General features: G+C 55.6%; 1 protein-coding gene across 6 annotated transcripts in view; it reads left to right on the top strand.

Annotated features, from left to right (window-relative positions):
• The first annotated feature begins 8,323 nt into the window (after positions 1-8,323).
• Positions 8,324-15,193, top strand: part of COL27A1 (collagen type XXVII alpha 1 chain) — a 143,851-nt gene continuing 136,981 nt past the window's right edge. For 5 of the 6 annotated variants that reach the window (XR_003432530.1, XM_027105101.1, XM_027105102.1 and 2 more), the window contains exon 1: positions 8,324-8,815. Coding sequence is in view for 5 of the 6 variants with exons in the window: in XM_027105101.1 (XP_026960902.1) it covers positions 8,757-8,815 (59 nt within the window). In the remaining variant the exon portion in view is untranslated. The remainder of the gene's footprint in view (positions 8,816-15,193) is intronic. The other variant, XM_027105100.1, reaches the window with a different exon arrangement.

Below are 15,193 nucleotides of genomic sequence, written 5' to 3'. Positions count from 1 at the left end.
ATCACCACTTTTTTTTTTACCCTTGCAAATGCGTGTGTGCGGGTATTAGTACGTAGGGTCCTACACTAATGACAGCAGTTAGACAGGGTTCGAGGGCTGACAAAGTCTCACAGGGCTCAAAACAACAATGCTCACATACCTGCAGTGCCTTGCAGGAGAACAGTGCAATCTAGCAACTGCACTAGGGTGAGAATATTCTTCACAGCCGAAGGCTGCCTCACAGCAAGGGCTCTGGAGAGGTCAGGTGTGAGCCCCAATTGTCCTCCCTTTGAAGGGCCAGACCAGGGTGCACTTTTTCTCTCAGATCAGTGACCACTAACTTGTACATGGAACACCCCCAAACCAGGGAACCCCGAAATGGAGTGTCAGCTGGGGTTTCTTATCCCCAGCCGGTCGTGTAGGCATATTCTTGCTAGCAAACCAGCCCCAAGGGCAGAGGCTTCGGGGATCTCACCAAGACCGGGTACAATGCATTAGTCTCACTGTTATCAATCAACAACACTGAAACGTGAAATGCCTCCAACTCATGGGGACAAAGTAACACTATTCATCAGTATGGTCATCAGTATGACCAGTGGTCAATGTCCTATAGTCACGGGTCCTTAAGCAAGGATGAGAGAAGCATATTTAACAAACAACAATTCAGATAAGCTGAAAGGATGGACCATGCTTAGAAAAGGCTCCCCTTAGGAGGACAAAACTTTACTTCCCCAGAGGAGGCACATAAGAAAAACTTAGGGGTTCTCAATGGTCATCAGCTTAGTGTGAATGCTGTGGTGCGTTACCAAAAAAGCTAATAGGCACTCGGGTCACATTAATAGAAGCATAGAATATATATCGGGGGAGGTGATAGTCGTGCTCAACTCCATGCTCGTCAGATGCCACCTGGACTTTTGAGCTTTGCTGTGGTCACTTGGCAGTAGTTGGAGGAGATGATGCTGGAAGATATGACACTGGTGCCAGATGAATCGTGCCAGATGAGGCAACGAGAATGCTGGGCCTGGAGAAAGGATGCCTTAGGGGGTGGGGTTGTTACTTTCAGAGTGATTTCCTCCATGGAGTCAGGCTTTAGTTGACTTCGGAGCTGCTCTTCTCAACAGCCATTGTATAGGGGCTCTGGCTTGATGGCACGCGTCTGAAGAGCTCTTTGCAGAATTGGTTTCTCGGGTGGAAGGCAGAGTAGCGTGTGTGTGTCTCCTCTGTCTTCACTTTATGATGAGGAGAAGAATCCAGAGGCATTTGCGTCGGTCATCTTTTCCTGGAACTACCCACAAGCAGGAATGTATCACATCGCGTGGTCTGGACATGGGGTGAAGAGGTCGCCAAACCCTTGGAGTGCAGGTTTCAGCTGGTGCAGGGGATGACGACTCCCTAACACAGCTGTCTCTCCAGTGTGTTTGACAGCACATCTGCCACTTAGGAGTTTGCTGAGGACATTGTGGAACTGTGGACTGGACGCATTTTCAACTCTTTCAAATTCACTCAGTGGGCCCCTCCCCAGCAGGCTCTGATTGACTACTCCTTGGGCTGTGAAGAGACCCCCCCCCACCCCGACCTCACCACACACACAGGTCCTGGTATATTGTAATGAGCACTTGGGACCACAGTTCTAGCCCCATTTCTGTCACCTCGCTGCGGGGTGAACTTGGGCAGGACCCTTCCCTTTTGGCGTTTGGTTCCTTGTCTCTAAACTGGAGATGCAGCTATCTGTGCTGTTTCATGGGGTTGTTGTGTGGAAACTTGAGATGCTGGCAATGAAGTTGTTCTGTGCTATTATTGTCGTTGTTGTCATTGTAATCCCCTGGCCTGTCTGGTACAGACCAAAGTTCCTGTTCCCCTGCTACATCAGCTAGGATGCTTTCAGCTGGCAGTGAGAGAAAACCCTACTAAAAGTGTTTTAGACATGAGGGACGCCATTGTTTTGAGAAAGGGCAGTCCAGGCGTGTGTGCCTGATTCAGCATCTCAATAATGTCCCGAAGGACCTCGTTTCTTTCTGCCTATAACTCCTCTCACATCTCAGTGGCTGGTTTGTGGCTTATGTCTACACCCAAGCCACTCACTGGCTTAGTAGAAGCGGGAGTCAACCCTTACAGCCTGAGAGGGATGCAGTCTCCACTGAAGGATGAGGCAGCTTAGAAGTGGGCAGATGAAGATGGAATTCTCTTAGCAAATATGAACCAAACAGTGTCCGCCCCAGTCATGGGAATGTCCTAGCATGATGGTCAACCAGTCTCCAGCCCTGCTTCTGCTCCCTCCATTATTCCCTCCCTCCCTCCCTCCGTTACCTCTCCCTTCCTCCATTCCATCCTTGTGCATCCAGCATTTACTGAGGGCTGATTGTGGGCTGCCACTGAGTGAGCCCTGGGGATTGTATGGAGATAAGCGTAGCCATGGCCTTGAGGAGGTCCAGCTGAGTAGGCGCGTGAGATAAATATACACCTGATGTGAGATGGCGGGATAGGGGCAGGGCAGGGCACGGCTGTGGGAAGCCAGGGGGGCCCCGTGAAGAAGCACATTCCAGCAGAATGGGTGACGGGTGAAGGCCTGAAGAGTCTCAGCGCTCATCAGCTGCTTGGGCTTCACTCCTGGCTGCAACGATGGCCCAGAACTCATCACAAACTCCCTGTTCGGTACAGCCAATGGTTCCAGACAGATAGTCAGAGAGAGTCCAGAGACCTTAACTTGCCACAGCTCTCACACCTGGAAAGCGGGTCTAATTCTTCCAACGCTGACTGAATGGATGGAAGGATGAGGAGGTAGGTTTGACTGTCCACAGTTAGACATCAGTGTAGGAGGCCTGGCTTCTCACCCCAGCCCCCCCCCCATTGATTCTGTGTGACCTTGAGAGCATCAGGCACCCTGTCTCTGAGCCTCAGCTTCCCCACCTGTAAAATGAGGAAATTGAGTTAGGTGGCCCTAGGGGCTCTTCCAGGACTGAATTTCTTTGGGGATCCCATATTTGGGTCAATATCAACCCCCGCAAAATTATCTTTGGACATCTCCCACCCCTCTGCCACGTGGCCCAGTCCTGAGGAAATAAAGCCAGACTGGGGAGCAGGGCGAAGTCCCCGGGGAGATGGTCTGGGCTGCCCAGACAATGGGATCACGTGCCCAGAGGATGTGCTGTCTCTTGGACAGTGGCCCAGGAGCTTCCCTGGCTTCAGCCCTCATTCCTCTTGGTGGAATGATTGTTTCTGGGGTCTTGGCAGCCGACAGGCCAGAGTGACGTGGCCCTAAATGCAGAACCCAAGCCCTGGGAGACAGGCGGGCAGTGGTGACAGCCAATACCAGCTCCGGTTCCTCCCCTGGGGAGGAGGACTAGACTGGCATTGCCTGGAGGGGACAAAGGGAGGGGACACTCTTGCAGGCTGCCTCTTTCTCCAGCTTGGAGTTCAGGTCAGTTTACTGAAATGCTTTATCCTGGGTGCCAGGAACAAGGCAAGGAACAGGATGGAGTATGACTGGTGTATCTGCAGCCCCTGAAATTGGGCCTGCCGCATGGCACGTGACCAACGAATCACTGTTGATGAGGGAGGATCCTGATGTAGGAGAGAGAGCAGGTGGCTAATCTAGCAAACTTTACTCTCACGCATGTATCCCTCCCTCCCTCCCTCCCTCCTTTCCTTCCTTCCGTCACTCACTCAGCATTTATGGAGTACTTCCTATGTACCAGGCACCGTGTTTCGTGCCGGTGTCAGAAACTCAGCAGGGCAACTGCTCATAGCAGGGACCACAACTTGTATTTACCTGTTACCAGTGCCCAGCTCTGGGCCTGATGCACGCCAGCGTCTCCTGATTGGCTGAGCGACCAGGGAACGAATGACTCTGTTATTAGATGTGCACTCTGTGCACACGTCCTATGGGACATGCAAGCCCGATGTGAAAGGAAGGCCCATCCCGGCGTGCCCAGCCGTGTCAGGCATTGGAAAATTGGGGACTAATACGTGGCATCCAAGTTCTGCTCCCAGTTCTGCGGTACCAGTGAAACAAGAATGAGTTGAGGCAGGACTTCCTGACCTGCGTCATCTGCCTGTCTCCTTGCTCATCTCCTCCTGCAAACACTGGAGAACAGGAAGCACAGCCTGGCGCACAGTGGGTCCTCCGGAAAAGCTTGGTGGATGCATCAGTGAAGACTGATACCAGGGCAGTGTACAACCCTCTTTTTGCAGGCAGACTTCATCTAGTGATTTAGTCAAACATTTATTGAGCCCCTACTAAGTGTCCATCGCGGAGGCTATTGAGATCAACAGTTTCTCTCAAGGCAGATGCGCCCCGGAGAGCAATGGGTCCATGGCTGCTCCGCTTGGGCAGAAAGTAAACTATGTGCCTTGGAAAGTCCTCACCAGGCCGGGAATTCCTATCCTTCTACCTCGTCCCCAAAACATCTCCATGGGCCTGCAGGCAGTGTCCACCCAGGTCCCAGGCTCATCGCCTTCTGCCCCTTTCTGGCTGTCTGGTGAGCACCCCATCCCTTTCACAGGTGGGTAATTGCTCAGTCAGTGTCTTCTGGATCCAACTTTCATGAAGACTGTTTGTGCCCAGTCGCTGGTGCTGTGCCAGGAACCTACTTGGCAGGAAGACTGGGTGTGAAGAGGCAGTGGAGACGGGAAACAAGGTCCTTTCCCTAGAGTTCTTAACAGTGTCCATATCTGCTCTTTTCAGCTGACCACGAACTCCTGGAAGGCCATGAGCCTCGTTTCTCTTCCAACCTAGGGAAACGCAGGTAGCCCTCAATAATTAGTTACTGCATTGGATTGGATATTTACAGCAGTCTCCTACTCCCGAGCTCAAAGGGCCCATGCTGAGGAGCATGTTCAATGCACCTATTTTACAGATGAGGAGAGTGAGGCTCAAAGGGGACACCATCAATCTTTGTGGGCTTTGGGGGGTTTCCCATGGGTCTTTCGGGCTTCTCTCATTAAAGCAAGGCTCCCTGGGGCTCACCATTGCATACGCAGATTTGGGAGTGAGATTTGGAAAGAGCTTAGAATTCAGCCACTGACCTACTGCCGGATCTTTGAGGAAATGCATCCCCTTGCCTGGAAATGTCTTTCTGGCCGGTAAGTTGCACATCATCACCCACAGGGTGCAGTGGGGAGAACTGGATGGTTTCTTCACTGGGCTCCCCTCACTCCTCCTCCAAAACCAGCCTGAAATCTGCTCCCACCATCTGGGCCCTTTTGTGACTCTTTCACTTGAGCTGTCTTCCCCAGTGGCTGCATGTTTATCCAACATACACTTCGGGACCCAAAGGCCACCTCCTCCTGGGAGCCTTCCTTGGTTTCTCTCCATCCATTAGTCTGCTTGACAATTCAATTCATCTGTATCTCTCTGATAGCATCTATCACATTCTTCTTGTGTTATCTTTATGTGATTGCAGGGGATTCTCTGTGACATGGCAGTGTCTGATGTCTCCTATCCAGGCCCCCTTCCTTGACCCAAGTTGCTGACCACATTACAAATATGTGTGCCCAGAAAGCAGGACTATGTACAAATTTCTTTGTTTTCACTCCATAGTGGCAGACCCTCTTCCTCCAGCTTTGTACAGGGGTTTGCACACTGTAAGAGTTAAAGAAATTCGTTTAAATTATTAATGGTTTGAGCATCTATTGTATCCCAGGCTCCATGCTGGGTGTGGGGACACAGTTAGATCTGACCATGACAATACCATGTGACGTGTGCTACAGTACGGGTGTGGAGCAGAGCTTTGAGCTGCACCTAAAAGGACAGAGAGTCTGTGAACAGGCAGAAAGGGGGTTTCGGGGAGAGAACAGCCTGGGAGGAGGCAGCATGGACAAGACCTTGAAATACGCCAGCTTGTCCAGAGCCTGGGTCCAGGCATCAGAGAGAGTGGAGCTCACTGCGAAGAACATGAAGTTGGAGAGGCTGGCAAGGATCTGCTCAGAACCCTCTAGCGGCTAAGATTTAAATCATCATGCTCAGCTGCAAAGACAGGAATCAGACTACCTGGGTTCGAATCCCACCTCCACTACCTAACAGCTTAGTGATCTCAGGCAAATTCCTTAACCTTTCAGAATCTCAGTTTTCTCATTTGTAAATGGAGATAACAGGCCTCCCATAGGCGGTGGCACTTAGAACGGTGCCACACCTGGCTCAGGGGAGGCACGTGAGCTGCAAAATACTGGGGGCTGCCAAAAACCCTTAGTAATGGAGCTTTACATTTAAGGAGGGGCAAAAAACCTCTAAGTGATCAAGATACATAATATTTTAATGCAATACTTCAAAAATGTCAAAAACATATCCCCCAAAATCCACGATGAACAAAAATACCAAAATTGTAAATAAACGCAGGATCTCCCTAGTGCAAGGGATGCAGCTCAAAGTACATCAACGATTATCGGACTGGAAGTTCGCAGCCTTCAAGAGCCGTGGGCTTCTGAAAACCTGAAGAGAACCGGTGGCCCCTCTCCCCCAGAAGAACGCACAAACAGGCACAATTTGTGCAGATTTTCGGGTGTTCCTGCACTTCTGGAGCTCGGCCAGGTGGAGGTTAAGAGCGCAGCTTCAACGTGGACGTGCCGGGGTGGTTCCATGCGCCGTCCAGCCGCCGGCGGGTTCCCCAGCACCGCGCTGGGCCTCCCTCCTGGCAGTCACCGGTGCTCTGCCCCCTGCAGGAAGCAGCGCGCGGCTACGCGGCTTCTTTTTCTGGCTTGCTTGGCTCGCGCGTCGGCCCTCCCACCCCCTTCGGCTTGGGACTTTTCCTAAAGTTGCTGAAACCAGACACCTTGCTCGACCGAGCCCGCGTGCAGCTACGGTTTAAAAGGCCGCCTTCAGCGCCCCCTCCCCGCCCCCAGCGAAGACTTCAAAAGGCCCGGCAGGCGCCGCGGCCCCTGCACCTATGAACCGCCCCCCGCGCCCGGAGCCCGTGCCAGAGTCCGAGGACGCAGAGCGGCTGAAGTTCGAGCGCAGGCGGACCGGGCGGGTGGCGCAGCCCGGCGCGCCCATGCCCCTCCCGGTGCCGCTGCGCTCCGAGCGCCCGCGCCCGGTTTAGGGAAGGGGACCCCGCCCCCCCGCCCCCGCTCCCGCGCCCGCGCCCGGGGCTGCGGGGACCCATGAATACAAATGCCGTTAGGCGCCCGAGGAAGGACCGACCGTCCAGCCTCGCATCTAGGGACCCAGTAAGTGGCCCGGGGCTCCTGGAGCGCTGGGGGTACGGGTGTGTGTATGCGTAAAGGTGCGCGCGTGTGGGGAGGGGGTGCACGTGCGAGGAGTGAGTGTGTTTGTGCCCGCGTGCGATGGGCACTAGCGGAAACCTGTGTGCAAGTGGGGGGTAGCGCGCGTGAGTGTGTGCGCTTGGGCTGTTACGTGTGCACGTGAAGATATGTATGAGAGGTGTGCACGCGGGTGTGTGCGTTGGGAGGATCTGGCTAGGCTAGGCTAGTATGCATTTGTGCGCGTGTAAGCACTCATGTGCATGCGTCTGCGTGTGTGGAGTCCGGGTGTGCGCCAGAGTCCAGACACCCCAGGGTGTGTTTGTGTGAGCCCAGGAGGAGTGCGTGGCTGTGCCTGCATGTGAGTGAGTGTGAGTGTGTGTCTGAGTTTGGAGCAAGTGTAGATATGTGTGGGAATGTGTGTATGCACCAGGGAACAAGTCGTGGAAGTGGAGGCGGAGGGGGATCCTGATGCCAGGGCTCGAACTGGGGTTGTGGGTGTGCGAATTTGCCAGGTGTTTGTGGCGGCATCAAGGTGTGCAGTTCTGCGCTCCCTAGTGGGATCTGAGGGAGCTTTTGGTCTACTCTGGGGTGAGGAGGTAGGTTAAGCTCCCATTTCTTACTGCGTGGAGAGGAGAGAGAGAGGTGACCAACATTGAACAAACGCACCCACTACGTGCCCAGGAAAGTCTGTCCTCCAGGGCGCCCTGAATCTGGGAGGAAAATAGGTGTGTGTATGTGTGTGGTAGAACACTGGTTGTTGTTTTCATGAGAGTCTGGACACTGAGTCCTAGTCCCAGATCTGTCCCTGGAACTCCGGGTTCCTTTCAGCAATAGTATCTGTCCCCTTTCCCCCTCTATCTTTGCCCCCAACTCGGGGACCCCCAGTCTCACGATCTAGAGGTCCCGAATCTCCGAACTGTGATCATCCCGCTGTACAGTCTTGGCCAACTCTTTCCTCTCTGTGAATCTCAGTTTCCCCGTCTTTACAGGGGGGCTGGGGGCGTGGAGTGTCTCAGCGGGACAGTCGTGGGCCCGCGGAGGCTGTGTCCCCGGCTGCGGCCGGCAGGGGGCAGCAGGGGGCAGCAGAGGGCGGCCCGGCGCGGGGAGGAGAGAAGGTGGAGAGCCACCGCGGGCCGAGACTTTAAATCGCCTTCATTTCCCCCAAATCCTTCCTTTTCCTCTCCTCCCCCAGGCCGGCGGGGAGGCAGCTTCCACTGCCCTCCGCGCGCCCTCGCCGGGCCTTGCTCTGCCTCCGGGGACCGCCAGCAGCCCGCCTCCAAAAGTTTGAATTTTGTTTTTTTTCCCCTGCTTCTTCTTCCTTTTCGGTGGAAGCAGAGAAGAGCGAGGCAGGGGCGAGCGCGGCGCCGGGACTCCTGGGACCATGGGCCTGGCGCGGGCGCCCGCGGAGCCCCGGCCGCGCTGCCTGCCTGCTCGGGCGCCCCTGGGAGCGGGGCTGCGCTGGGGGCGTGGGGGCCGAGCGCTCTGAGCCCGCCTGGCGCGGCGGGGCGGGGGGCTGGCGGCCCCATGGGGCGCGCCCACACTTGCCCCCCGGGCTCGGGAGCATGAAGTAGGGGCCCGCCATGGGAGCGGGATCGGCGCGGGGGGCCCGAGGCACAGCGGCGGCGGCGGCGCGCGGGAGGTGAGTACCGGCTCGGGGACGCCCCCTCCCCAGCTTCTTGCGGCTCCGGAGGCGGGGGTTCCCCGCCGCGCGGGACGCTTCCAGCGGAACGTCAGCTTCCTGCTCCTTCCTTCACCCCTGCGAGGCGGGCCGCCAAGGGTTAAAGCGGGCAGCGCCCCCGGCCCGGCGAGGGTTGGCGAGAGCGCTGCCCGCCCTTCCCTGCCTGGCGCGGCTGCCCGATCGCCTTGGGGCGGGGGCCGAGCTGGGGAGGGTCCCATGCAGAGCCAGCCCCGGGAATCGGGATTGGGGGGTAGGGGTGGCGCCTGGAGCGGCGGGCGGGCGCAGGGGGGGGGGCGGAAGGGGGCTTTTTGGATGCTTGGGGGAGGGGGGGTCTCCATTTCTGACTGTCTCGGTGTGTTCCAGTGTCCGTGTCCACAGGTCCCGAGCCTGTAAGTCTCCGTTTCTGTCGGTTCTCGGGAAACTTGTCTGCAAATTTCTAGGGCTGCGGGTCTCGGCTTCTGCTGCTGTCTCAGTGTCTGTGTGTCTTTGCACGTCCCCTGTTTCTGGAAATCTCCGCATGTGTGTCAGTCTGTTTGGGTCTGTGTGTCTCAGTGCTTCCCTGCTTGGGGAGGGGCGGGGGGTGGTCCTCAATGCCTGTCCTGCGTGTGAGAGAGGAAAAAGTGAGAGCCAGCATGTCAGGGCATAAAGGGCCCTGGGAGATGACTAATTCGAACCCCTCGTTGCACAGATGTGAGACTCAGGGCCAGAGAGGGGCAGGGAATCTCCAGGGAGGGGCTGGGACCCAGAGGCTCTGATTCCCAGCCTGTGGAGTAGGAGTTGTAAAGGAGTGAGCATGTGCCGGAGGGAGTCACCGCGTGTGGGTGTGGGTGGCAGTGGGCAGGATGGGAGCAGCCCCTCAGGGCCCTGTGGACTCGTGCTTACGGCCCAGAGAAGCGCAGAACTTGCTCCCTGTCCGTCCTGCCCCCAGGACCGGGGGACATTCCCAAGACGCTGGTCAGGGCTGTAGCTCCGCCCTTGGCCACCATGCCCTGCCCCCTCTTCGCTGGAATCAGGGGGGTGATGCCTCCCCCTCTCTTTCCCATGTCTTGGAAAAAGTGGGCTGGCTGAGATTCCCCCGCCCCTCACCGCCACACACACACACACACACACACACACACACACACACACACACACACAGCACCAGTAAGCACACTGCTGACTCATTTTCTCCAGAAGACCCTGTGCCAGGGCAGATGCCAGCGGTTGGGTAGAAAAGTGGTACCAGGCAAGCGCCCCACAGTGGGGCCCAAGCTTTAGGTAAGTGGGCAGTGACACTGCGGCCCAGCCCCTGCCTCCCCATCCACTGCAGTGCCCCAAACCCTGCGCCCTCTGGCCCGCTGCGTGCCTCCTAGCTTTGCTCCCAGCCCAGCTTCCATGACACCGTTAGGGAGCATCCCTGGCCTCTCTTTCCTTCCCCTTCCTCCCTGTACTCAGAACACCCCTCCTCCCTCGTGCTTCCATAAGCCTGCCATCCGCAAGGCTCAGCTGAACAGCCGTCAGCACCCCTGATGCCGCACTGGAGGGGGCTTGCCTTCCAAATGTGACCCACGGTCTGTCCCTCCCCTGAGCACACTCCACCCATTACTTTATTGGCATAGGCTCTTCCTCCCTCTCTGTGTTCAGGGACCCTCTGGATACCCCACAACCTGCCTGGCACACGAAAATGCCATTTCAGTTGATGGCGGAAATGGAAGCAAAACATAAACTCACACCCACGGGCAGAGAGGGTACTTCAGTCAAGCCGTGCAAATCCTGCCTCTGCCCTGTGAGCTGGGGCAGGCACCTTGTCTTTCTGCTTCTCCTTTTTCTCATCCCCCCAAACGGGCATCCTCATTCCCAGCCAGAAGGGTGTTTGTGAGTATTAGTGGGCCTGTGCTTGTAAAAGGCTTTTAGGACGGGGCCTGGCATGTAGTAAGTGCTCAATAAATGGCAGCTGTTACTTATATATCATTATTCACTTCATCTTGAATGGATGTGTGAAACAACTGGAAAATTCTGGGCCGCATCCTATCCAGACAGATGCCCTGTCTGTGTTCCCATGGACGAGGTGTAAGGTGTGAAGAAAGCCTGGGCGTGGCTGTCTGGGCACGTGGGGCCTGGCCAATCCATGGAGGCAGGTGGGACAGGTTCATCCCCCTTCTGTTTCCTGTGGTCCTCTGGCTGCATCCTTCCCAGCTTACTCCGTGGGATAACAGCCAAGCCCAGAGACCACGGGGCTGCTTTCCTTGTGTTTCTGTGCCCTGGGTCTCAGCTCTGAGCTCACAGTGGATGTTCAAATTGTGTGGGTCTCTGAGCGCCTGTATGTTCTCAGGTAACAAGGAAAGAGGAAAAACCACGCACACCAGCTGCAGGCTCTGGCCGGCCTCGTGGTCCAGGAGTAACCACGCTAGGTGCATTGGCAGAGGGCTTTTTGCAGGAGAAAGGAACACCTGGGTTCCCTTCTTGGAGGGCCGTGTGGCCAGGCTGTGTCTTCAAGGTCAGGCTCCCTAACTCGTGGCTCCCGTTTCGGCCGCCTTCTGCCGTCTCTGGCCGCTGAGCTCTGGTCTTCCCGACATTCTGGAGCCCTGGCTTCGCCCAGCCAAGGCCCACGAGTCAGCGGTGAAAACAGAAGTCTGGAAGAACAAAGCTCTGAGCCAGTGCAGGCACTAAACGTTATTAGCAGTAGCCTAAACAGGATTGGAACGGGAGCAAATGAATCGGCAGGGCCTCCCTCTGGGAGCCAACTTTCCAGGCCTGGAGCTTACTTAGATGGCTGTTGGCTCCCCAGGCTGCATCTCTGTTCCTGTTGGTGAAGGCTGGGACTCTGGTGTCTGGCAAGTAGGAAGTCCCTGTAAGTCTCCGATTTCTTCTCCACGGGAGACGAGTCAAGCGAAAAGGACTGTCTTCTAGGTGGTGGAGTCAGATGATGTGGGTCACTGACATTGCTGTGTGGCTTTGGGCAAGTCACTTCCCCTCTCTGGGCCTCAGTGGCCCATCTCTATAAAGAGGGGCTGGGACTAGAGTCTGGCCTCTATACTCCCGTGCTATACTTCGGCAGTTTCTGGGTCAAGTGCACACAGAATCCAGGTCTGAGAGGGTCAGTTGCATTTGTTGAGGTGAATGAAAGGGAGACAAATATTTTTGTAACAGGCCTTTTCAGGGCCGAAATTCTCGAGTCAGAAACTGCGCTGTTAGGAAGCTTAATTGAAGAGAAGACTCCGATCCCATCTCCCCTGTGAGTCTTCTTTCTCCTGACCTTTAGGGATGACAGATATTGCCCCCGATACGTCCTCTTATTCTCTAGAGGGTGGTCACCTTGGCATAACCCCAGCAGGAAAAACTGACCGAGAAGGATGTGCATGGTTCTTGTACCTTCTCCTCTCCACCTGGCCTCTCTTTATCAGCTTGGGGAGCGTCCTAAGAAGGGTGGATGTGACGACACAGGGAGAGACTCAAGGAGTGAGAGCTGGTGCCTGGAAAGGGCTGGGAAGAGAGGAGACCGGAAGGAAATGGAACAGAGACTAGTAAGGTTGCAGGAACACTGGAGAGCTAGGGGCAGTGTCTTCTGAGGAGGCGTTCTCAGGAAAAATGAGTTCCCTGGTCCTCAAGTTCAGGCACTGCTGACCGACGGAAAGTGCAGTGAATTTCCTTATCGTAGACTTCTCAGAGCCTTTGCTATGCAGCTGTGCTTTGGAACTACCAAGACTGGGATGTAGGAGATGGCTCTTCCCCACTACATCTGGCCCCAGTTTCCTGGAGTAGCTACTTGGCGGGTGTGGGAAATAGTACTGAAGAGCTATGTCCCCAGAGTCTTCCCATGGTGACCTTGAGGAAGCACCTACTGTCCCTAGGCCTCAGTTTTTGTCAAATCAAACAAAGCTGCCTAATACTGTTCATCACGGCTGATGTGTCTGCCAATTTGCTTCAAGCGGGCAGGTCATGCCAGAAGGGTCAGCCTCTACCCTTCTCCCGAGACAAGACCAGGGCCGCTAGGCACTGACCTTTAGTTATTGCTAGTGATGCGCTGGAGGTGAGGCCCGTGGAGGCAGGGAGGACAGGCCTTGTGTAAAAGGCATTCTCACAGCAGTGGCAGCAGATTGGAGAGGATGAGGAGGGAGCAAGGATTATCCAGAAGCATCCCTGGAAAATGTCAGACGTGGGGTGGGCCTGCTGGAGTTAAAGCTTTGGGAAGATACTTTGTGAAGTCCAGAGTCCTGTAATACCAGGTAACAGTCATTCCTTCTGCAAAAATACTCTGAACACTTACTACATGCCTGCCAGGTGCTGGGAAAACAAGAGTGAACAAGACAGATGTGGTCCCTGCCCTGCAGGGACTTGGGCTAGAAAGGGAAACAGAGAAATAGACAATGACCATACATGGGATACCTGGTGACGTATGTGCAACAGGCTCTGGGAAATGACACCAAGGCTAGAATCTAACACATGAGTGGAAACTGACCAGGCAAAAGAGTAGTGTCTAGAGCACTTCAGATTAGCATGTGCAAAGGCCCAGAAGCGGGAGAAGGCTTTCAAGGGACCGTCAGCGTCTGAGTGCTGTTTGAGCTAGTTCACCTTATGCTCTGAGTAACTCTCAATTGAACAATGCTTAAACAATGAGGGGAGTTATTACCTCCCATATCAAGAGGCCCAAAGGAAAAGCAGTAATAGGGTTGGCCAATTCAGCATCTCAAGTGTCATCAGACACCCACTATTTTTCCATGCTGCCGTCCTCACATGCTCGTGCGCCTTGTTACCTCATGTGCACAAAATGGCTGCAGCAGCAGGTCCTCACTCAACAACATGCAAAGGCCAGAGGAAAACCTTTTCCATGTCCCTTTGAAATTCTTTCTTAGAGGCCCTGACAGGCATCCCTCACACCTCATTGGCCACATTTGGGTCACATATGCATGCCTAAGCCAGTCATTAGCATGGCAGATTCCCAGAGTGGGCTTAGACTTATCCAGATTCATCCAGTATCCTCTGAAGTTCAGGTCTCCCTGAACTAGCAGAAAGCGGGGTGGCTGTGGTTAGGTAGCCATCAGTGTCTTCCACAGTGTCCAGGTCAGGATTACCATCGATCCTAATTGCAATTAAATTGGAGTACTTGGTATTAAATCAGAGGGTGTTTTCCAAGGCTCCCAGGGAGCTGGGAAGAACCCGGGACTCCAGACATCCACCCTGGCAGATGGGTTTCCTGGATTACGTGATTCCCCAGAAGCACATCATCCTAGGCTTTCTCTTGGAAATGGATCCTGGGCCCACGTGTCCCAGCCTTTGCCCTCACCACCCGCCTGTCAGGGCTCTCTCGGCCTGCATCCTAGCTGGCCGACTCTGGCCACGTGCCGCCCTCCCCTTTGCCTGCCTCGGGATCAGATGCCCCGGTGGCTTCGGGTGTCGCCAGTGGCTGCTCCCACAGGAAGGTGAGATCGGATCACTGCCTCTGCCCATCTTGGCAGGATCCCCTGAGCAGAGCATTAACCCTTCCGGGCCCCAGAGTGCAGGGACAGCAGGGTTGGTCTAAGAATAAGAAGCACTTTGGTGGCTGGCAACAGGCCGAGCCCTTGACATGCATGAGCTCATTTAATCCTCACGCCTGACTTGCGAGATAGGGAGTGTCAGCCGAGTTGCAGAGGAGGAGACAGGCTCAGGGAGGCGGAGGGACTCATCCAGGGTCATACAGCTGGTAAGCAATGGGGCCAGGTCTGCACCCATGGGGGCCTGACTCCCCGTCGTCTCCTCTTCTCTCCTTCGCTCTCTCCCATTTCCTATCAGCGTGAAGCCAGGAGGCAGATTCCTTAGCACACACTGGTCCTGGCTAAGGGGTCTTCTCCCGCCCTCCGCCGTGAGTCTGGAGATTGACTTCTCATCTTTCCTGCCCTTTGAAAAGTTTACCCGTCATCTAAGCAGAGCAGCCTGGTCTTCCCACTGACCTTTCAGCCCTGGCTCTGCTGCCCACTGGGCCTCAAGATCTCGAGGCCACAGGACAGATGGAGAGACTGAGGCCCAGAGACGGGGAGCGGCAGGGGCTGTTCCCTCGTTGCCCAGTGAGTCGTGGCAGATTTTGAGCTGGACCCTGGGTCTCCTGACGGCCCGGGGCAGGGCTTCCTGCCTACTAGTTCCCGCCCGGTGACCTTGGTTTATTGATCTGTGGAAAGCGAGGTTGTATTCGTACTGTGTAAGCAGGTCCTACCCCAAGAGGCTGTGCCTGGACCCCCGGGAGCGTGGGCTGGTCCGACGGAGCCCTGAAGCCTGTGCCTCGCTTCCTGCCTCCCCTGGGCGGGACTGGGGTGGGACTGGGGCTGGGTGATCCACTCCCAACTCCCTGGCTGGACCTGGACCTGGACGTGAGAGGTGGAAGCT

Source organism: Aethalodelphis obliquidens, unplaced genomic scaffold, assembly GCF_003676395.1.
Source record: "Aethalodelphis obliquidens isolate GAN/ISIS:26980383/991018 unplaced genomic scaffold, ASM367639v1 scaffold7, whole genome shotgun sequence".
NCBI lineage: Eukaryota > Metazoa > Chordata > Mammalia > Artiodactyla > Delphinidae > Aethalodelphis > Aethalodelphis obliquidens.
Note: the sequence above shows the minus strand (reverse complement) of the source record. Positions and strands in the feature narration are given on the sequence as shown.